The sequence below is a fragment of the Gopherus flavomarginatus genome, chromosome 8 (assembly GCF_025201925.1).
Source record: "Gopherus flavomarginatus isolate rGopFla2 chromosome 8, rGopFla2.mat.asm, whole genome shotgun sequence".
Classification (NCBI taxonomy): Eukaryota; Metazoa; Chordata; order Testudines; family Testudinidae; genus Gopherus; species Gopherus flavomarginatus.
Window position 1 is genome coordinate 23,083,888 of NC_066624.1, and position 24,210 is coordinate 23,108,097.

At 43.7% G+C, this 24,210-nt stretch overlaps 1 protein-coding gene across 1 annotated transcript in view; it reads right to left on the minus strand.

Moving 5' to 3' along the window:
* LAS1L (LAS1 like ribosome biogenesis factor) overlaps window positions 1-24,210 on the minus strand; it is a 52,166-nt gene that overhangs the window by 22,523 nt on the left and 5,433 nt on the right. Inside the window, exons 5-8 of the mRNA XM_050964649.1 lie at window positions 23,515-23,709; window positions 19,519-19,565; window positions 13,172-13,281; window positions 968-1,053 (exon numbers count right to left, since the gene is read on the minus strand). Of these exons, the coding sequence (XP_050820606.1) occupies window positions 968-1,053; window positions 13,172-13,281; window positions 19,519-19,565; window positions 23,515-23,709 (438 nt within the window). The remainder of the gene's footprint in view (window positions 1-967; window positions 1,054-13,171; window positions 13,282-19,518; window positions 19,566-23,514; window positions 23,710-24,210) is intronic.

Here is a 24,210-nt window from a genome sequence, read left to right on the forward strand (position 1 = left end):
CCTATATTACTCCTGGCATCCCACTCTGAATCAGTTATAATCAGCAAAGGCAGGAAAAACAATGAATGGATAATTAGGTAAGTAATACAGTTTTTCAAGGAAAGCAGAAAATATGAAGCTTGATCTAATCATGTTGTAAGCCACAGGAAAACCTCTCTCTGTTTTGCTAATGCTTTGCCATCATAAGCTCAACTCTCACATAATTAAGAGCTAATCTAGCTAAAAAGGTACTATAAAAAGGATTAGTATAGGGTAAAGCAACATAGTATTGAGCAGCTCCGAAGAGCTCTACTACTGTTAATATAATTACAGAAACGTGAAGATAACCCCCTGGGAATCTCTTAGCTGGGGATTCTCAATTGGTCCCAATGGAGTTAGTCACCCGATTTCCAATGAAAATAGGGCTTGGGTGCCCAACTCTCTTTAGTCTGGCATTTTAAAGGGGCCAATGTTCATGTCTATCAGTGCAGTCTCACTCAGCCTGTGAGCAGCAACACAGAAGTGAGTCACAGCTAGAGGCAGTCATACAAGGGTAAGAAAATTATTTTTGACCAGTTCCAAATGGAAATTCCTGTGGGCTCCATGAAACCCACAGCTATTGTAGATACAGCAAGAGAGGCATACAGTCACAATCAGACTTAGAAGGAAGCCTCCGCTTGCAACCACTTAACTGCAACGTTGACATGGGAGGTCTGCCTTCATGCATGTAGGAGTGAGTACAGAAGCAGAAGGCAGACATGAAAATAAAAGGGCCTCCAAAAAGATGGGGTAAGATTTACAAAAATGTGTAGTAGGCAAAAGGGGCAGAAGAGGAGGCCTGGCGCAAGTACATAGCATGTTTCAAGACAAATTCAACTAATGCAAACTTAGTTTTTCATCATAATGAGAAAACAACATATTAAGCCTAACTCACTGCCTTACCCTGGTGTGTTCATTTAAGGGATTTCACAAAGTCTGAGACACTAACCTTCACACTTGATATTTAAAGTCTCCAGTTGTTCCACAGTTGGAATGAGAGAGCCATCATCTAGCAAAGCTTCAGCCACCACCTCCCTAGAACAAATAGAAATCCCCATTAGTCTCACCCGCACCTTGCATTGCCAAAGCACCTCTTGTCCTGACCCCCAAAACACTTCACATGCTATACACATGGGCTTCATTTCACCTGCTGCTGAAATGTGGTGGGATGTGGCAGCTCCTTAATAGGCAGGCTTGGCAAGATTTGACTTTAATCAACTAAGGTCATTAAATGTCAACTTCAGCTGACACCCTCAAATCAACACCAAAAAAAACCCAATCAATAAACAAGCAGCACAAATGCAGCCTCCATCCCTCTTGCACCTGCAGGGATTGGGTGTCACCATCCCTGTGGCAGCACAGGGAGCCCTGTGCAGCCCTGCCATCACAGATCTTCTCTCTCACACACCAGTTGGGAGTGCGGGGGTCTCTGCTCTGCTCTACCAGGACCAACTCACTCAATTCCCATGACAGTGGAACTGCAGAGGGCTCCCTGCGACACATAATCCCTGGAGGCACAAAAGGTGCGAGAAGGTGGCAGCAGTCCTGGAGGGACAGAGCAGAGATCTCCAGCCCCAACTGTGAGGAGTATTCCAGCAGGAGATATTCAGTAGTGGCATGGCCTCTCCCATGGCTGGAGGGTTAGCCAGGTCGCTGACACCCAGCAGACACTTCAATTAAAAATTGGTAAAAAAATTGAGTTTTGCCAAGCCTATTAATAGGGCCCCAAAACACTATACGAACTGTCGTCTAGGAGTTAAGAGACACACTGAAACTGGAAGGGAAACGCAATCCTCCAAAGCAGAATGTGACTAGGACACTACAGTTAATAATTGTACTCTGGTAAGGGGGGAAAATCCCAAGGCACTGAGATTTCAAAAGCAGTGCAGGGGATTCAGCACCACGTTTTTCATTAAAATGATTCTTTTCGATATGCATGGTAAAGGTCTAACCACCAGGATCTATAATGACCACAAGCAGTCAGGACTGTTAAGTCTGATCTGAAAAATGACATCTCTGAACCTCTGGCAGAAAAGCATCCCTCATCACTATGTTAAAGATACCAGTTCAAATGTCAGAAGAAGGGCACCACCTAATGAGTTGCCAATGCCATTTTCTGCAGTACCTGCGATGTACTTTGAGGTCTCCCATCCTAACAGCAGCCATGGTTAGCATGAGAGAGCTGAAGCTTACAGCCCAAGATGGCGTGCAATTGCTAGTACAAGGGCTTGGTGCAATGGAAGTGGGAGACAGAGGAAACTCATCTAAACTCTCTGGTTCAGATAGGTTGAGCTGGAGGTTGGTAGTGAGAAGCAGCAGTAGGTCCAGGTTTAAATTCCTACAGCCACTCATTATTTGAATACGGGCTTCTGCGTAGTCCAGTGTTTGGTAATACACAAAGGACAGCATTAAAAATAACAGCGCAAATATCAAACCAGCCATTTTCAAATGCAGAATGCTCAAGTGAGAGGAAATGGCATCTCTGCTTCTATTTTCTTTGGGTTTACAGAGGTAGAACCAGAGTTAAACAAGACATGCTTTGTTACAGGATGTCTGAGGCTTTTATTGTCCGGGGGAGGGGGAGTGTCCCCAAACCCAAATCTAAATATCAAGACAAGTTAAATAGACCTGATCTACGATGCTATAGACATGAGCTGAATTCAAAGGCCTCTGGGTGCAGGTAAAACATACACAAACACTACACCAAATTGCAGCAACTAAGTGATTCAACGAGACCCCAGCTGCTAGAAAGGCCAGCAGTAGACTGTGACTTGCCTTACAGAATAGGTTCAGATTTAGATCCCTCTCTTTTCTGGAATCTGTTCTAGGATAATTACTATATTGCTAGGTACAATGACTGTTCCTCACTGACTATTTAATGTCACATCCATGGAGATGCAGCCTCAAACTTGTGATTATGCAAACAGGGATGACAAGCACAGCTGACTCAGGGAGGCAACTGGATCAATCCCCTGGGGCAGAGGTGGGCAACCTGTGGCTCCGGAGCCACACTTTTTGTATAGGCACCAACTTTGGGGCTGGAGCTACAGGTGCCAGCTTTCCAATGTGCCGGGGGATGCTCACTGCTCAACCTCTGGCTCTGCCACAGGCCCTGCCCCCACTCCACCCCTTCCCACCTTCTCCCCTGAGCCTGCGGTGCCCTTGCTCCTCCGCCTCCCACCCTCCCCAGAGCCTCCTGCTCACCATGAAACAGCTGAAGGAGGGAGGGGGAGGTGCTGATCAGCAGGGCTGCTGGTGGGCGGGAGGCACTGGGGGAAGCTGATGTGGGGCTGCTGATGTATAACTGTGGCTCTCTGGCAATATACATTGGTAAATTCTGGCTTCTTCTCAGGCTCAGGTTGGCCACCCCTGCCCTGAGGCCTCAGGAGATTCTTTAGCACTGGAAAGTGATTCTGCTTTTAATCTCTAGCGGCGTCTTCCTGCCTTTCCACCACTGCACACATGTGGTCTATATGGACAGAACCATAGCAATGAATTGGACCCAGAGTCATGTAGGAATGCTAAATGACATGTTTTCTCAGGTTGTATGGAGTACTAGAAGAGGTTAGTGGACCCCATTAGCTCTGGACTCTGCCACCTGGATTGCCAAAACCAGTGACCTAATAAACTTGTCATTTTTAGTCTCCTTCCCTTCCTGCCTTCCCAGCAACTTCTCTGTTTTCCTACAAACAGGAGACCACTTCCCACCGCTGCATACAGATATCTTATTGCTCGTTGCCCACCTTATCACTTCTGCCAATACCATCTTTCAGCTGATCAGTGCCCTCACCTCCGTGCCAGGAATTCCCTACATTCCAATGTGACCCTTTTCCCCTCCCTGATGGTTCTCAGTCTGAGGGAATGGCAAGGAACAAACATCAGGTAGGAAGAGGGTCATACCTCAATTCCCTGTCAACGCCCAGACTGGCACTGCTGTATGGCCAGGCCAGGCCAGGCTCTGCAGATAGTGTGGGAGAACAGGCCAAGAAAGGGACCCTCGCAGAGCACTCACTACCAGTAGCTCTCTCATACAGATGCAAACCAAGCTCAAGCACCCCTGTTCATCCTAACTTTGGCAGCACGTCATAGGGAGAAGGCAGCCTCTCAGGTAGGAAGATCTGAGACCACTTAGGGCTTCATGTATTAAACACACCATTTTAAATTCCACCCATTTGTCAATACCCAGCCTCAGCAGATACTGGAGCACAAGCCTAGTGTGCTGAGGGTAAGAAACTGTACTTATCAAGCAGCCTACCAACATTCTGCAGTAGCTGCAGCTTTCCATTACATTTAAGATCAAGTCCCAAATACGGTGCATTGCAATATTCAGTCTAGAGATGAGAAGACACGGATCATAGTTAAGGCTACATTTATGTCACGGAGGTCATGGAATCCGGGACTTCCAGAGACCTCCTTGACATTCTCTGCTTCAGCCCCAGGGGTTGTAGTACTCTGGAGCTGACAGCCAGTGGGGCCCTGGCAGGGTTCCAGCAACAGGCAACAGCAGTGACAAGTGACAGGAAGCCCCCTGCAAAGTTCCAGCAACAGGTGACAGACTCCTGAGGGGCCAGAAGGCAACAATCTCACGCGAGAGTCAGGGGAACGCCTCAGGCAAGCGGCTGGTGTGTCCTGTTTTCTCTGTGGGAAATATGGTTACCCTGCAGCTCCCAGCTGCCCTGGGTAGAGGGGAAACCCCACAGCTCCCAGACACCACAGTGGTGAGGGAAACTGCAGCAGCAAAAGTCACAGACAGGCCCTGGCTTCTGTGAATTTTTGTTTATTGCCTGTGACCTGTTCATGACTTTTTACTAAAAATAATGGTAACAAAATCTTAGCGTTAATCATAGTGCAAGATCCATAACTAGGAGAAAACAAAGCAACCTCACCAATGCTACTATTTGATCATCTGGAAACAGCTGGAAGTCAAACCAGACTCCAAGTCATGGACTTTGGTCACAAATGTTGATTGTACACCCTCAGAAGGGCTAAGAGAACCTCACCCAACTACTCTGCTTCTTTCCCTCAGTGACTGAGCTACAGCCAGCTTGCTCTCATCCATGGTCCAATAGTACCCAGACGCCAGGAAATGCATTTGGCTGCACTCTTCAGATCAGATGAGACAGCAATTTAAACCTGGGCATTGTCAACATACTGAAAATGCTTCAGACTATGCCTCCTCACTAATTCTCCTCATATATGCATTTAATAAGAAGGGTGACACAGTAGATTCTTCCAATACCCAACACAAGAGTGTCCTTGGAGCAGAATACACCAATTGCCAGTTAACTAGGAAAATGAAAGCAAAAATTATTTCCCATCTTTTAAAAATAAACACACCTCTACCCCAATATAATGTGACCTGATATAACACAAATTAGGATATAATGTGGCAAAGCAGTGCTTGGGGCAGGCGGGGCTGCGCACTCTGGTGGATCAAAGCAAATTTGATATAACGCGGTTTCACCTATAATATGGTAAGATTTTTTGGCTCCTGAGGACAGCGTTATATCAGGGTAGAGGTGTATCTGCAAAAATTCACAGGAAACTGTTGATATGCCCCATCTTCCCAAGAAAGAGGGCTTTGGTAGTTCTTTAAGAACTAGTCTCTCTTTGCAGGCTTCCTAGAGGTGATATCTCTGTAGTAACAGTGGCACTAGTTAGAATTCCCTGGACTGACAGAGTATTTCTAGCACTGCCAGAAACATTCACAACACAGAGCAGTTCCAGTTGGCTCCTTGGGGTCTCTGTACAGTTAAGCAGGAGGGTACTTATCAGGCCAACGGTATGCATCATAAAGCATGTCTCCTGTTCTCTCTGCTGCCTTTGCATCCAAATACCATTCTCTGTTCTCTCTTTGGTGTCAAAAGGCAATTGGCAGATTCATGGCAGAACTTCAAACTGGGAGCCAGAAGCTGTAGTGGGGCAGCGGTTTTATTTGTAATTCTTCAGTGGCTTATTGGCTAGTCACTTGCAGTTTACAGACTACTCCAATGAAGGAAGGTAGGTTTGCTCTTAGAAGAGGCAAGACCCATTGGCATTACCTAGTAGGAATCTATGCTATGCTACAGCAATGGTGTTGCTATATAAAGATCAGTGGAAACAAGAGTGTGACAGAGTCTTATTTTCATTTTTAATATAGTAACGTACTACTGCTAATAAAAAAAGGCAAAAGACACAGGTAGGATTCTTTTAATCACTCTTGACTCTCAAAGAACGCCTGTGGGAGGAAGAGAAATGTCACTCCAGGCAGAGCATCATTTCCAGCTGCTGGAAATAGGTACAGCATCCCCTTAACTATATATATATATATAAAAACAGCCCATACTGTTCTTCACAAGTTTGTAGCTCTGGACTTAGTAATAAAGACAGAATGAGAGGAAGTGTGGTCTAATGGAAGAAGCATGGGACTGGAAGCCAGATCATCCTGAATCCAAATCCTGGCTTTGCCCGTCTGGCTTATCACATGGCCTCCAAGCAATTTCACTTTTCTGTACCTCAGTTTCCCCATCCAAAAGAGGGGTAGTTCTTGAACATGTTTGCTATAAGTCACAGCAAAGAGATTCCAGCAGAGTTTGTTCCTCCAGCGGTTCACCATTCCCCAGCTATCTCACCTGCTCAGTCCACGCAAGTGCAGTACATTTGCACAGCATTTCTGAGAATGTAGCTGTATCTGTGTGTAGTGGCACCTGTTCCATTTCATCAATCAGTTCCACAGGGCCACTGGATGAAAAGAAGTAAGCTTCTAATTTTTACAGGCCAACATGCATACATGCACCACAATTTTTAATTGTAACTAATGACTTTTTGATGCCTCAGTTTGTAGATGCTCAGCCCGACATACACTGAAGGGGTCTGATTTGTCAGATAAGGGCTCAGCACCTCTCTTTTACAGCACCTCTCTAGTTGTGCTTCATAGCTGTGCATGCATAAATTAACACAATATCCACCTTTATACCCAATTTGCATTATGCTCCCTTCAGTTTGTTCAATGGTTTAGTCCAGCGATTGTTTTCAACCATTCTGTTTTGCCCACACAGTGTAAGGGACAAAGGCCTAAATTCTCTCACAACCATCTGCAGATACCAGGGGAGGTCCCAGCATCCACAGCTTAGAGGCCCGGGGTCCATCATGATGGGCATCGAGCACTTTTGGCGGGCACTTGCTGACAGAAGTAAGAAGCCCATTTCAAGTTTTTGTAGGACTGTGTTGTTGCTTCCTTTTCTTGAGTCTCTCCCTATAGGTTCCAGGCATGGGAGTGGACCCAAACAGGGTCTCAGAGGACATGACTGCATGAAATAGCCCAGATCTCAGTCAACTGCTCATCCTCTTTCCTACAGTGGACTCCGAGATGGGAAGCAGGAGTTTGTTTATGGAATCTCGGGGGGCGGGGGGTGCGTGCGGGCACGGGGAGAAGAGAGAGACACCAGTGGCTTTTGGTGCAAGCTTGAGACTTGCCAACTATACATGCTTTCTTGTCACTTTTGCAGGAGTTTAGAAGAGGCAGCTGCCTCCCTGCAGTTGCAGCCCTAGCCCTCACTAAATAAGTCCAGTCCTCTACCCTTGGGAATTTAGCGTGTACACACACTTGCTTACTGACCACCCTCCACTGAGTGAAGTGTTTTTCAGAAGATAAAGATCCACTGCCCATCCCCAAATTTTTATTGTAAAATAAAAAAATCCACATCCTAAATTGTTTTATTTTCAATTAGCTGTTTTGTGCCCTGCATGTATCCTCTGTGGGAGCGGAGTAGCAGACACGGACAAGATCAGTTGAGCACCACTGCAGCTGCTCCGGGGCCTGCACAGAATTGAGCACTGGAAGACTGACAAGGGGTAGGGCTGGTGTGCTAAAGCTGTCAGAGCTGACGCTGAAGGATAGGTACAAGCACCGTGCTGGGAAGACTAACCGAGCCCAGTACAGCTGCCGGGACTGTAATTCCCATCGACCCTGGCACTAAATAGTGAGTGGGCAGCAGAATTATGGAGAAACATTAACAGCACATCCCTGTTATTTCAGGTAGCTTAAATTACAAAAACCATTGCAAAAAGGTAACAAAACCGCCAAAACCTGCCACATGGTGCAAGAGTAGCAGGGCCCTGTGTAAATCACAATTTCACAGAGGGCCTGGGATGCATGAAAGTGCCACCAAACCCTGATTAAAAAAATCCTTGAAGTTGACCAAATTTACTTGTAAAATTCATTCTGTGCAAACTCTGTGGGATTCAATACTTTGCCACTGTGGTGATTTTTAAAAACACAATGAAATTACAGTGATGATTTACACAGGGCTCTATGCATGACAAGATCAGGTCTCAGGGCCCAGGATGCTACGGAACCTGCCATTCTCCAGCTGATAGTCTGTCTTGTCTGTTTCCAGTCTGCTGTGACCAAAGCAAATGTGCAGCAACATGCACACCAAGACTTTCTCTCTCTGCCAACTCAATTCCTCCTTCCCCTGGAGGGAAGAAGAAAGTCAATTCATCTGACTCATTTCTTCCTTATTCAGGCCTTCAATGTGGAGCAAGGAGGGTTAAGGACTAGCCCCGCTCATCTTGCACACCATGGGAAGAGGTTCCAGTGCCAGACACACCCACATTCTCCCATGCCTGGGCTGTGCTCCCTTCTTCTATGGGGAAAGAGGAACCCGCCACCCCTCCCCCAGACTGAGAACAAAGATAAAATGCCTGGAGTCCTCCCGGCCCACTAGGCAAAAGGCTCCACTCCAGCAACTGACCTGCTGCATGTCAATGCTGATCCTAGAGTGTGTAGGTGCATAGGTGCCAATGTAGGAACGTGGCAAGTGGATGCTGGGTCACCCATTGGTGCTTCTCTCTATCTATCCAGGGCAGGTATGGGGAACAAAATTAATACTGTGTCAGCTGAAAGGCAACATGACTATGGGGAACTGGGGAAAAAGTTGTATATGATGGCAGGGGCAAAGGATGCCCCTTCCTTCCTTCTCTCCTCCCCCGCGCACAAAAAGTTTTGCTAAAAAGTCCATCCAGAGGTTGTCCTGTCCTTGGGCCAGAGAAGTTACCTGTGCCCAAGCACGAACAAAAGGGAGGTTGGACTGAAGTTCAAAATTGTGAAACCAGCATTTACAGGAAATAAATTTTCTTGGATGTTTGGAGGAAAATATCAGAAAATGAAAACAAGTCTAAGGCAGTTTACTGTGATTGTGAAACCTCTTTCTAGCACCATTACCACTGCAGGCTCCAGCTCTCTGTTGGTTCTACAAGTAGAGAATTGGTATTTTGCAATCCCATCCTCCAGAGGTGGCTGCCATTAGCAAGAATTTCCTTGTATAAGGTAACAGCCTAGTGCAGTGCAGTGCAGCCAGTTCCATGGTATCCCATGTGACCTCAGCAATCAGAATACCCCATAAAAGTACCTAGTAAAGAACTGGAACACAAGCCACAAGCTATAAACCTTGTTATATTAACAGAGACTCACTTCCCCTTTCTTTCTTCCTGCTTTCACTGTTGGGAGTCTTTGTTTTTCCAGAGAAAAAGCCCTAGTCGTCATTACATAACGCAACAACAAAAACAGCTAGGTAATGGCATCTGATTACATTTTATTAATAAAGCTACGAGGGACACATTATGCAAGTACCTATTTTTAAGGGAGTGGAATGTGGAGGCACGGCAGATTCTTCCCCCACCTTATAAAAATTCTTATGTCACAGGCTATGCTCAAGCCCCATTCTGTTATCTAGTCACTGCGCCACATCACTGCTCTGAAACTCCAAGGGAGGCTCCCAGAGGTGAAATTTGAACAGTGAAAGGTGGAAGGGAAACTTAGGCTAGACGGCTTTTATAGCTAACCATCTGGCCACAAGGTTTCCTCTCACCATAATTTTATCCTGCACAAGGTCTCATGATTCAGGCTCTCTTCCTACTACAACTGGTACCAATGACTTGGAGCAGAAAGGCTTTATATCCCTTTCCTGGTCTTTTGAGCCATCCAGTTCTCCAGAAACCAAGGACATTGGCTATCAAAAGTTAAAACAATTAAATAAATTAACATCAAGAGCTGAAAAAAAAAAAATCTACTTTTCAGTTTTGTGGTAGTTTCTATAGATGTATCTTGTGAAGTAGCAGAGATATCATTCCAACTTCTAGCCTCATTCACACTCTGCCTGTTCTCTAAAGCAGTGGCTCTCAACCTTTCCAGACTATTGTACCCTTTTCAATAGTCTAATTTGTCTTGCATCCCCCTCAGCCCCCCCATTTCACCTCACTAACAAAATCAGACATAAAAATACAAAAATGTCACTGCACACCATTACTGAAGAATTGCTTGCTTTCCTATTTTTACCAGATAATTATAAAATAAATCAATTGGAATATAAATATTGTACTTTATAAATATAAAGCAGTATAAACAAGCCATTGTCTGCATGAAATTTTAGTTTGCACTCACTTTGCTAATGCTTTTCTCATAGCTTGTTGTAAATCTAGGCAAATATCTAGATCAGTTGATGTACACCCTGAAAGACCTCTGAATACCCCCAGGGTACATGTACCCATGGTTGAGAACCACTGCTAGAGGCTTACTGTATACCAAGGATTGGCAATCTACAGCATGTGTGCCAAAGGTGGCACGTGAGCCGATTTTTGATGGCATGCGGCAGCTGCCTGAGCGGCTCAGCCCACCGCCACTTTGGGGTTCCGGCTGCTGTCCTCATGCCAGCAGGGGTCCTGGCCGCCCACCCCACTCAGTGCCCGCTGCAGCCCTGGGAACCCCCACGGAATCCCAGGCTGAGCAGGGCGGCGCCTGAGACTCCAGCTGACAGAAGCCGCCGGCCTGAGCCGCTCAGCCCGCCGCCGGCCTGAGCCGCTCAGCCCGCCGCCGGCCTGAGCCGCTCAGCCCGCCGCCGGCCTGAGTGAATGGAACCCCAGACCAGCAGCAGGCTGAGCAGGGCCAGCGACTGGACCACAGACCGGCAGTGGGCTGAGTGGGGCTGGTGGCTGGAACCCCAGACAAGGATCCCAGGCAATTGATAAGATCTACATTTTAATTTTATTTTAAATGAAGCTTTTTAAATATTTTAAAAACCTTATTTACCTTAAATACAATAGTTTATTTATATAATATAGACATAGGGAGAGACCGTCTACAAACGTTAAAATGTATTACTGGCACGCGAAACCTTAAATTACAGTGAACTTGGCACACCACTGCTGAAAGGTTGCTAACCCCTGCTGTATACCCTCAGCTACAGTATGAGGATTGGCTGTAGTGACACCCATCAGTCACAGTAACCAAGAGCAACACAAAAACTTTCACTTGAATGCAAGTTAACGCCAAGAGGATTCTCTTTCATGCTTTCTTGCTTTACAGAACTCCAGCCTGGTACCCAGACCTGTATACAGCAGATAATTTAATCAAAAGGGTTACCTCATAAAATCCCATCTGACTCATTCCGTTTATTTTGCCTAGGTGCTAGCAAAGAGAAAGCACTGCTCAGATACTGAATTCAGCCAGAAACCCGAAGAGAATTCTTCCAAGCACCTACATTAAATATTCACAGCAAGATACACATGATATGCTTACAAAAAGAGTTTGCAACATAAATAATGTAGGGAAAACATTAGTACAGCTCTGCTATGCCAGTGGTGGAGAGCCAGAGCTGCAGAGCTCTGAGAGCACTCAAGTCTGCAACCCTAAGGCCACCGATTCCCTAGCATTTCATCACCTCCAAACATTTTTAATTGGGCTCACACAAATGCACCTCTCCTATAGCATATAATGATATTTGGTGGTGTAAGTAGGCAGCAGCCTCTAAAAGGCCATTCAGAGGCACACAAAGCTCCAAGTTGTCAAGTGAAATATTTTTGGAGAAGCCTAACTAATTAAGGCCCAGACAACATTCTGGGTGCATTTTGAAATGCACTTCAAGTGCTGAATGTACCTAGTACACTCATACAGCATAGAGAGAACAGTGGAGAACAGAGCAAAAGCTGAGAGAGGACACACCAAACCCAGAGCAACGCTTTGGACAAGCTGCTAATTTATGATTTCAGGGTTTGTGGGGGTAAGGTTTTCACAGAAACAGCCATTAAGGAATATTGCAAGATAGTTTACTGTATCATCTTGCTCTTAATGGAACAAACTTACCAGGCTATATAACAGTCCTAACGTGAAAAAAAGCTAAACAACGTAGGATTCTCCAGACAAATGACACTTCCTTCAATCGGAGCAATGATAATTCTGTCCTACCATCCAATGATTCCCTCTTTAAAATCCCCCTGCAACTGATACCTAAAAGAAAATCAACCAATGTATGATGTCCAGGTTAAAGGACAAGTGGGGGCAGCTGACATTCTTTATATTTCTAATTATCAAAAACTTTGCAGCTGCATTTCTAACGTATATTATATATTTGATATCTCTCTCCCAGCCCCGCATGTGTCACTTGTCTCAGACTGCAAGATTCTTGGGGCAGGGACTGGGGCTTCACACAACTTTGTACAATGCCTAATGGCTCCACCCCAATCGAGTCATCCAGGATCTACGGTTATACAAATATTTAATGATGTGAACAGAGCTAATACTGCCCCACAGGGGTCTTGCGAAAGTTAGACAATGTCCACCTCATAAGGCTGTTGTGAAACTGAATTAATAGGTGCTTTGTGATCCTCAGATGGAAGTATAACATACACAAGGAACCACTGCTCTATTTTCTTTCAATTTCTTCATCTCTGCTGCCATTTTGCCTGCTGCCTATATGAAGCACTACACATCAGTGCTTTACCGAACTGGGTACATTCTACTTCTTGGGTCAAGCATATTGCCAAAGGGTTAAATGCACAAAACCACCCCATAGGTCAAAGTGACCTTGAATGAGTTGTCAATTATCCCCACCCACCCACAAGCAAATGACTACTGCCGTTAGAGCAACAAAGAAAAAGGAAGTAGAAAGAGTGGTCACATATCCAAGGGCCAGCTGCACACACAGGCCCCTGGCAGGGGAAACATTCTTTAGCAGAAATCAAGAACTAAGACCACAAGTGAGTTATCATCAGCAACTTATGACTTTGTCTGTGACTAACAAAGTACATAGTAAAATGGTGCAAGGTGACAGTCCTACAGCTGTACAGCATTATGGTTCCTGCTGGAGTATGCAGCTTCTCTCCAGATAAACTGTACCTGCTCTCTTGCAACAAGTCTTTAATCTGAGCCAAAATCCACTCCACCTCTGAGGAAGAATTACACCATGCTTTGCGGGCCTTTCGTAAGGACTGAAGCTCCTGAAGAACCTGCATAAGAGAAAAAATAATATCAGTAAATAAATATATTTTGTTGCATGGAATTCACTGTGAGAGGCACTACTATAAAGAGCAGATGCATAATCTAGACATTTCATTCATAATCCTGATAGTGGCTCTCTGAGCTTCCCTCTCAACAGCATTATAAAACACTAATACAGAAGTGTTCTAAGGACAGGCCTAAACTGAAAGGGGAGCATGATCAACAATTCAGAGTCAGGAAATTAGGTACTAGGACTCCCTGGTTCTATCCTCTGCTCTCCAGCAAGCCCATCTCTGTTCCCAAGTGCTCACCTGTAAAATACATAATGCCTACTTGAGTCAGGATTTTGCCATTAATGTTAAGCACATGGCAGAGACCCAAGTGTCAAATCAGCTTAGTGACCTATGCAGCATTCAGGATGCAGTAGCAGTTGGAAAACAGCAAGCAAGGTGTCAGGCTACAACAAGAATAGGAAAGTTTAATGCTAGAGACATAAGCTGCCACTCTAGAAATCAGACTTGCCTTCAGCTTCACATACACACGTTAGCACAAAGAGGTGCAAGTTACACACACTGCTAATAGGGACATTTGCACCCATGGCAAGTGGCATTTCCATCACTACCTTGAAGGGTACCAGTAGATGGTACCTTCCGTTTCAGCTGGGAAACCACAGGCATAATGCCAGTGGAGGCTGCAGGGGATGTGACATCACTGAGAATGTAAGTTTCCCAATGTCTTGGTGACATGCTCTCGCAGTTTTTGTGCATGGGAGAAGGTGCAGTGACTTTTCAGCAGAGGGCCCTCTGCACTGTATTTCACTCCCTTCTGTGGTATACCAGAGTCTTGTGGGGACGGATGGCTTAATATGCTTTCTGGTTTTAAGTATCTGTGTCAGTGGGTAGATGGCATTAATTTACTGAGCACTGACATGATGGGGTTCATCCTGTATGGAAAAGAGACATGGCCATGCACCGCCAAGCTGTCAATGTAAATCAGACTCAAACAATACATACATGATACAGGTAGGTCAACCCTTCATGTGCTCAGTGATTTTTTTAAAAGAGACATTTCAACACTTGGTGTGCACCACCACCAGGACTTCTTGCAGAATTCTGTTCTGAGGAAGCTGATAAATATGGAGAGTTACAGAGTCCCAAACACAGGGGTTGGAAAAGACGTTGTTGTGCATATGATGAGACTGAAGGACACCAGTTAGGCCCTGGAAGAACTTAGAGAACTGTGATTTCTTGTGCCTGTCTGAAGTTGTGAGTTTAATTTGCTTAGCACAGTCACAATGATGAGGTTCAACAGATGTTTTAGGTCACAAAAATCAAGTCTGAGATGTGTCCTTAATATCATGAATCATTAAAATATCTTCAAGCTGGTTACACATGAACATGTTCAGGAATATGCATCCTTATGTTAGAGTATTTACTAAAGAAACTCACCTAAGACTGATCTACACTTTAATGTTTTACTGTTATAATTAATTCAGTGATTTTAGCTTTACCAGCATAGTTAAAGCAGTACAACCTCCCTAGTATGGATAAAATTATACTGATATAAAGAGGTCTTATACCAGTATAGCTTGCTGAATAGTAATAGCTATACTAGTATAAAGGCACCTGTACACCAGTATAATTGTACTATAGTTGAACTGCAGTTCAGACAAGCCATTTATAAAACTAGTTAATTTCCAAAATTTAACATTTCATATAAAACTGGTCTTGATTCTAGAGATCCAGACCTGTTTTTATGTCTACAGACATCCATTATTCCCATGTAAGGACCTTAAAGAGCAAGCCATTGGCATTTTACAGTCTCTAAAATGCAAAATCAGACTGTACATTTTATCAACAGCAGCTAATTCAAGAATATCACCAGTTCAGTGATGCAAGAACCATTTGTATCTCAGGCAATATTAAAAACCAATCTCAGACACAATTAGGATTACTTCATAAATTAATCAAGTTAGTTCACATCACCTCTGAGCTGTTGGATGGAAATCTTGTAGAGATATTAATAATAATCTCACTCTTCTGTTACCTGTGTATTGCTTCCACAGAGTTTAAAAGTGTGAAAAGTTATTTCCTGCCATTAATCACTTCTATTGTTCATTATATGTATTCCCTCCACCATGAAAACACTTACCAAACATATCACATGAGGGTAAGAAAAGTTTAGCTTACAAAAGTTGTACAACAGCATATTTCACAGTCACTCATATCATACCAATGTTAAAGGTGTCAAATATGTTAATCAGAAACCTTTAGGCTTGTATTAAACTTAGTTTTGATTAGTGTTATTAAACGTGATTTTTTTTTTAAATTAGCAACATATCAAATCTCTAAGTATAAGGTAGAAAAGATTTGAAGTAAACTTATCTGGCTTCAGGATCAATAAAACTCCAGGTAAAATGAAGTTTGTGAGCTAATCAGGTGTTGGGATGGGATGGGGATTAAAGCCAGAGATTGGGATTCAGGACTCCTGGGTTTTAATCACAACTTTGCCTCCAGTTCTCTGTGAGGTTCCAAAGAAATCATTTAGCCTCTCTTGAGCAGTTTCCCCCACACTTTTAAAATGAGGATAATTTGCTTATTGTTATGTAAAGTCTCAATGTTTGTAAAGTTCTTCAACACTCCTTAATTCAATGTGTCATTATATACATGCAAATTACTACTATCCTCTATATACCAAGTCTGTGAAACATTCTAAAACTATAAGCCACATGTAATTGCTTCTATGAAAATCTGCTCACTCCATCCGGAACATGCTTAGTCAAGTTCCAGTAATTGCTTCTTGGATTTGCAGTGATGAAGCCATGCCTCACTCAATGTGATTTTGATTGCAAAGGATTTTCCCCTTGAATATTCTAAGATATCTGGGCACTAGGGTAAGAGCAGACGAAGGAAAGACAGTAAAAGAGCGGCTGGGGAATTTTATCCATGATGAATCAATTGTTTTAAAAACAAAATTTAAAAAAAAAAGTAGTATTTGGAAGTTTTCCCCTCCTACACAAAGCAACTATGTCACCTTCTCTCCATCTTTCCCAGTCTCTCCCCCTACATTGCCAGGTGCTGTCAGGACACAATAAATAACTTTGGGCAGACTATTTAAAAAAAAAACAACCACCCACAAAAGAGCCGTGAGTTATTGGAACAGTCACTTCCAGCTGTGCTCCAGGAAAGGGTGGGAGTGCCTGAACTTTCCAAAAAATGACGTGTAAGGCCCATTTATTACCTGTCCCATCATTGCAATATATCGTATTTAATGGCTGGCTAAATTAGGCCATGTTTTTATTAACCGTTTATTTGTAATGAGAAGGAATAGGAGGTAAGAGGGTTTTGAGGATCCCAGTACTGAAGAACTCCATTGCTAGATGTGATTTACCATATTTGTTCCAGAATAGAGCCAATACAGGAAACTATTCTCCGCACCTGCCCCTCCTCCCCAAACCTTTTTTGTAAGAAATATATAAATATTCCCCAGCAGATATTTAGCAATGATTTTGCAATAAACCAACCTATGTGCTGAGACCTGCACAGTTACATCTATGACTTTATAATTCAGATCATATATTTAACATAACAATCCAATAGATAAAAAATGAAAAGGGCAAAAAAAAGAAGCATTCAAATAGGAGTTTTACAGAGATCCTGTCCATGGACTTCTAACACTGTTTGGTGGGCATAATTCTCAAAATGCTATAGTCAATATATTAAAAATGAGAGGAAATGTTCACACCATTTACGCCACTGAAGATTTATTTTCCAGCACTTAGCTACATTCCCAGACCTTTTCCATAGTTAATAAGCACAAATTGGTAAGAACACCTTACTTAAGAGATGTTCGACAAAAAGGCCGGTACACAGGACAGCATCAGTGGAGGGTATGGTTTCAGAAGAAGAGCATGCTAAAGGGTTTATTTGGTTAGTTGATATCAAAAGCAGGGCATTTACACATGGTCATCCATGCACGTCATTTTGATTAAATAAAAGTTGCTTTTCTTTTGCAGTTGGCACAGAACTAAGGAGGGGGGGATTTTTAAATGCACAAATAGGAATTAAGTGCCCAATATCTATTATCTTTCAATGAGATCTGGGTGCCTTTATTGCCCTTTGTGCCTCTGAAAATCTCACACCAGATTTAGGGAACTGCCAGGAGGCAACTGTCCAGTCAATAAAACATTATATATACACACCTGAAATCTAGCCAATGAGTTAAAAAGTAATTCCAGATCATACACCAGCTCCTTCCCTTCCACTGCCAGTTTATGTACTTTTATAATCACAATTTCTCATTCATTTTGTAACTTTTTCCTCTTCCCCATCACTGTTTTAATGACCCAGGAGAAAGACACTGACTGTGTTTCACAGTTTCCCTCTATAAAGTACTGTGAAACAAACAAAATAAACTAGAAAGAATTTCCTATCTAATCTTTCAGTTAATGATCATAAGTATTACTTGTAACAGCAGTAACGTTTTCAGACAGAAATGTTATTTACATACACAATTACCAAATACACTGTTTCCCAAGGATTTTAGGAACTGGGATGGGGATGTGTCATGTTATCTCTACATATGCCTCACGAAGAAATCTGGATGTTTATTCCAAATACATTGTAAAGTTGCCAACTGTGGTTCTCACTTATGGTTTAGTCAATGGTCTGTGGGGTAGAGAAGAAGGAGCTACTGAAAAATATTACTTTAGGGAAATGGAGATGAAGAGTTCTCAACAGACTTGATCCAAAGCCCATATAAAACCAATGTAAAGACTCCCACTGGCTTCAGTCCCTATCTGAAGGTCTTCTAAGGTGCCTGTCACCAGGGTATCTCAACATGCTTCACTAAGGACATAAATATCATTATTGTTGTTGTAAAGAGAAGGAAGTTGAGAAACTGAATTATTTGCCGCAAATCACAAAGCAAATTAGTGGTAGAATTTCAGTAGGAGAAGAATCCAGGACTCCTGACTCCCAGCACTATCCCTATCAACTGAACTCCAACACAAATACGGCAGGCGAGCTGATGGAAAAGCTGGACTGAAGATCTTAGACAGTTTTAAAATGACTGATATCAACGAGCTTCTAAAGGATTTAAGTCCAATAATTAAAAATACATTGTTAAGCACCCTTCAGGAATAGAAAGGCACAAGATTTGCAGAGACAGGTTTGGGGCTATTACATATAAACACAAATAACCATGCTGCAATGTGTAATCATGTCAGAAGCCACAAGAAGCCCACATTTCTTGCTCTCTGCAGTGAATCCATGACTGATTTGCTTTGATGAATCACACAAGACAGTACCAGGAGAGAAAAGAGCACAGCCAGGCTCCATAACAAGCTCTCTCTTCATCAGCAATGCTCACAGCCCCATCTACAGGCCATTGGATGAACTGCTACGCCACTGACAACACAGTGCCTTCACACTTTAGATAAGAAATGGAACTTCTGAAACTGGCAAAAATCACCTAAGTTTCACTCTACTACTACTAGCAGGACTGCAAAGCAGCATGGGCAGAAGCATCAGAAGTACTGGTGTGACATTCCTATGCAGGTTTTTCCCCTAGGATGATTTTAAAATTGCTGGGGAGAAAAAAAAAGAGATTCCTATAATTACACGTAAGGCTAAGATTTTGTCATGGTTATTTTTAGTAAAAGTCACAGACAAGTCACAGGCAATAAACCATAATTTACGGAAGCCGTGACCTGTCTGTGATTTTTGCTGCTGTGGCTCTATGGTTCCCCTCACCACTGTGGTGGCTGGAAGCTGTGAGGTTCCTCCTCTCCCTGTGGCAGCCGGAAGCTGCAGGGCGACCATATTTCCCAAAGAGAAAATGGGACACCCCCCAGCCACTTGTCTGAGGTGTCCCCCTTCCCTTCCCCCTGTGCGAGGCTATCACCCATCACTGGAACCCCAAGGAGGTCCCCCTCAGTAGTCTGTCACCTGTCACTGGAACCCTGCCAGGGCCCACTGGCTTCCAGCTCCAGAGTGCCTCAGCCCCTGGGGCTGAAGCAGAGAATGTCATGGAAGTCACGGATTCTGTGACATAAACCAAACCATAATTATATGTGAACTGAAACTTCTGATATAAACTAGCCAATCTTTCACACAGATATTCCAAGTCAGGCCTTGCAAGGCATGTCAATTTCTCAGTCTTTCCATGAGATTTGTTAATAAAGCACAGCAGTTACACAGCAAGGAAAGAGGCAGCGCTTGAAGAGTTAATCAAATTGCACTTACCCCAAACTGCTGATTTTTGTAGGACACCAGCAGCTCTCTGACTTTCTCTAGAAATAAATACAATTACATGGTTTAAACAACAGGTAATGAGGAGCGAATATAATTCCCATTTCACACAGAGAAATGGAACCTTCCTATCTTTAAGGAACTAGTGAGCTATCCTCTCCAAAATGACCCCTTGGGCAAGCAATTTACATACTGTTCAATGCTTTCTCAAGGCCTAAACAGTGAAATGCAGAGATTATATAAATCCATACCTGGCAATTCTTTGATTATACTAGATTAGCAGTTCTCAGTCTCTTCAGTTCAACACAGGAATTGCCATACTGGATCAGACCAGTGGTCCACCTAGTCCACTATTTTGTTTCCAACAGTGACCACTTCTGGATACTACAGAGGAAGGTGCAAGAAACCCTGTCATAAACAACTACGAAATAACCTGCCCATAGGAAGAGACGTCTTCTATACCTGACAGTTAGTAGTTATCTTGTGCCTTGAAGCATGAGGGTTTCTAGCCCTTATAATTCTGTTTTAAGTCCTATGTAATGCAACAGTGGATCTTATAAACATACAATCCTTTTTGTATTCCTACTAAACTCCTGACATCGAGGCAATATTGTGGCAACAAATTCCACAGGCCAATTACGTAAGTCAAAAAGTATTTCTTTTCATCAGTTTTAAATGTTTGTCTACCTCTGGACCTTGTCTGTTTCTATTGCATCTCTGAGAGAAGATGACCAGAAATGAAGATAGTGTTCTGGCTGAAGATGTAACAGTTCTTCCTGCATTTGTTATCACTGAGTTTTATCTGCCATTGGGCTGCCCAATCACCTGGCTTTGATTAGGTCTTCTTGGAATTCTAGTTTCAACTATCTTAAACAATTTAATCATATTAGGACATGTCTACACTAGAAACGTGAGTCAACCTGCTAGGTCAACTTTCAACCATCACAGTAATTGCTACTATGTCCAGACTACCCTTCTCCTGTTGGTGGTGTGCGTCCTCTTCAGGTGTGCTTCCACCGACATAAGAGGAACAGTGTGCTCTCAGCTCCACATGTAGCTTCCTGCTGGGAACCCAGTAGCTGCCCTGAGCCTGTGGGGATGGGAGATGGACGAGAAAGGCAGCCAGGCTCCCAGCAGCAGGGAGCTTCCTTGCAGCACCAGGGCTCCCCACAGGGAGTGGGAAGCCTCCAGTAGAAGCCTGGCTGGCAGTAGGGAGCCAGGTGGGCACAGCCCAGCTTAGAGCAGGGAGCCCAGGCAGCAGCTGGGCTAGGATTAGGGAGGAGCCAGGTTCCAAGTGGGGAGCAGGTGGGCACATGAAGCCATGAAATTGACAACAATGACAGCCAATAGCCCATGTAAGTTATGCAGTGTCTACATGGACACTGCATCACCCTAACTACACAGACATAAGCCCCAGGCCTCTTGTGGAGGTGAAGTTATGATGTTGGTATAGTGGAGCACTTACATCAGCAGAAGCAAGGCTGTAGTGTGTACACTGACATAATTAGGTCGACATAAGCTGCCTTACGTCGACCAAATCCTGTAGTGTAGACAAAACCTGAGTCTCAAAGCATAAGATATTGGCTCCTTCAGCCAATACCCTCTGTCTCCTGGTCACTTTACACACACAAAACCACCAAGTAATGTAGACTAGGTTCACAACTGAGAGGCAGGGTCTGAAAGCAGACCAACTGATTAAAAAAAAAAAAAAATTTAAGGCGAGAAGGGACCATTATGTTCATTTAGTCTGACCTCCCATATTAACACAGGTCATAGAATTTCACCCAGTAATTCCTGAATCAAGCCCCTAACTTCTGGTTGAGAGAGCATCTGTCTGAAGCTCTATTAGATTGTGACCTCTAGATTTAATTTCATGCAGAGACTGATATACTGATAAACCGTGCACCCAACATTCTTCCTCTTAACCTAGTTTTTTCAGGAGGCATTAGAATGATTCTGCTGTGAGAACTGCTTCTACTTTTTCAGCTACTATTCACTACTCAACACGTCCCATAACTATAATACTGTTCAATTACACAAAACTGCTACTGATCCAGATCTCTTTTCAGAAGGCAGAAGAGCTGATTCAATAGAACATAACATAAGAACGGCCATACTGGGTCAGACCAAAGGTCCATCTAGCCTAGTAGCCTGTCTACCGACAGTGGCCAATACCAGGTGCCCCAGAGGGAGTGAACCTAACAGGCAATGATCAAGTGATCTCTCTCCTGCCATCCATCTCCATCCTCTGACAAACAGAGGCTAGGGACACCATTCCTTACCCATCCTGGCTAACAGCCATTAATTGACTTAACCACCATGAATTTATCCAGTTCTCTTTTAAACGCTGTTATAGTCCTAGCCTTCACAACCTCCTCAGGTAAGGAGTTCCACAAGTTCACTGTGTGCTGCGTGAAGAAGAACTTCCTTGTATTTGTTTTAAACCTGCTGCCTATTTCATTTGGTGACCCCTAGTTCCTGTATTATGAGAATAAGTAAATAACTTTTCCTTAGAAGAAGAAGGTAGACCAGGCTTAACAGCATGTGTCTGCAGATAAGCACGAAAATGCAGAAGAGAGATAGGACTATAACTGAAATTGACTAAAAATTCCTTCTTTAGAGAGGTGACTTGGTGACTTAAGCCAACAGTTAGACAGACACAGGACTAGAAAAAAAGAATTAGAGTGACAGACAACTGAGGTGCATCTGATCTGCTGGTGTCCTCTCTCTCTGAAGGTGTATCCTGCTACTAAGAGGATTGATGACATATACCTAGGGCCTGATTTTTTTTATTTTATTTTTTTTTAAATAGAATGGACTCCTATTTTGCACTCAGTTTTATGGGGGGCCAACTGACATCACTTAGAAGATTATCTGATCATGCCCATTCAATAGAAAGACACTACAGAGACCCCTGGACTAAACAGGTGATCTAGGCTTTTCAGAAGTGTAGTGTGGAGAATGGCAGAGTGGAATTTGGAATTAACTCTTAGATTTACAGTCAGGGGCTGAAACCTGGTTTGATTCCAAATGAATACATATTACCCTTATGATACTGGGGTTTCCACTGCTAAGAACAGTGATTGTGCTGAAATCCAGACAGCTGGTATGAAAAAAGTCAGACCCACCAAGAACCATCAAAGCCCCAAACAGCAATTGTACCACCTGTGCTAAGGGAGTGTAACAGGATGGCCCATCCCTTTAAGGTCCAGGAGGCCCAGAGCTGCCAGCCCTGTTTAATTAGCCCCGCCCTCCCACACCTGAGCTGGGTGTAGGACTTAAAAGGAAAAAGCCCAGCAGTTATGGGCTGATTGTAGAGAATAGCAGAGTCACAGAAGTGGAGCTAATGCCTGTGATGAGTCCCTAGAACAGGGGGCCAGGCTTCAGGGAGGCAGAGAAATGGGAAGCTGAAAAGAAACCTAAGAGGGACAAGAGGTTCAAGATTTTCGGGAGGAGAGTGCAAGTTTCTTTGCAGCATTTAATTTAGTGTGTGATTTTGGATTTCTACTGAAGAACCCAAAGAGAAGCTCTGAAACTTGCTATTTTGTGAAAGAAGAATATAACTATTAAATTCTGTTTGATTTGGAGGGACTTTGTGCTGACCCAGGGCTAAGCTGAGCAAAAGGACTTTGAAGAAGCCATGCGGGAGAAGCCAGCTTGGGGCCCGACCACTTACAGCTGGACTTCAATACCCCAGAAGGGCATTAAACTTTAAGTGACCTGGCTAGAGGAATAGGTCATGGAGGACTCGGACAGAGGCAGGCCATCACAGGACCAATTAAGTGACTAAGGGGAAAGCTCAGCAACCCCACACCTCATCACAAGGAGATGCCAGCTGGTGAGTAACTTCTGTGCAAGGGATGCTTGCTCTGGGGGTGCAGCCTATAACAGGGAGTATATCCATCAAGTGTCAGCAGCAGCGCTTGTATGTTCTCTAGGCTCTCAGCTACTAGAAGAAGACAGTGATCCAACTGTTTCCCAGAAACCCACCATGAAGCTCCTTGTGTTTCTGATAACCCGGTGGTTGTGGGTTCTGAGCCTCCTCTGAGTCACTGTCCACCTCTGTCTCGGTTGCTGCTGTCTCCACCTCTTCATTCTGCTCTTCTTCACATTCTCTAGCCAGACTATTACCCAGTTGACGGCTCCAGTATGTCCGCCGTAGCCACTCCAGCACCACATCACAACCTGAAAGCAAACACAGCAACACACACTTTTGTTCCCTCTTTATCCCCGAGAAATTCACTATTTATTAGAATAGAGGAGGCACTTGCTTAATCTGCACTAGTGACTAAGATCTTTTGAGAGCTACTGAATTCAGAGATGAAATAATACAAACGCTATGGATAATGTGACCTGCTGCTAAGAAAGGAAGTATCTTCTGACTGGACAGCCAAGACACAAAGACAGTCCTGGGGTTTGTGTCAGCTGTCACCTTGTTAGATTCTAAACCCAGATGACTTCAGTCCAAGCATTGGAAGTCTTGAAAACTGATCAGATTCTTGTACTGTGTCCATTACTGTAGTATTCAAGCACCTAATTATAGTGTTTGTTACCTGTGCGAAGACTAAACATACAATTTGCCTGAATCTTTTTTCTAGTCACTATCTCACTGCTATAACCACTTGGAAGAATTCAGCATCTACTCCAGCTTAGACCTGTGGTTCTCAACCTTTTTGGGCTCAAGAT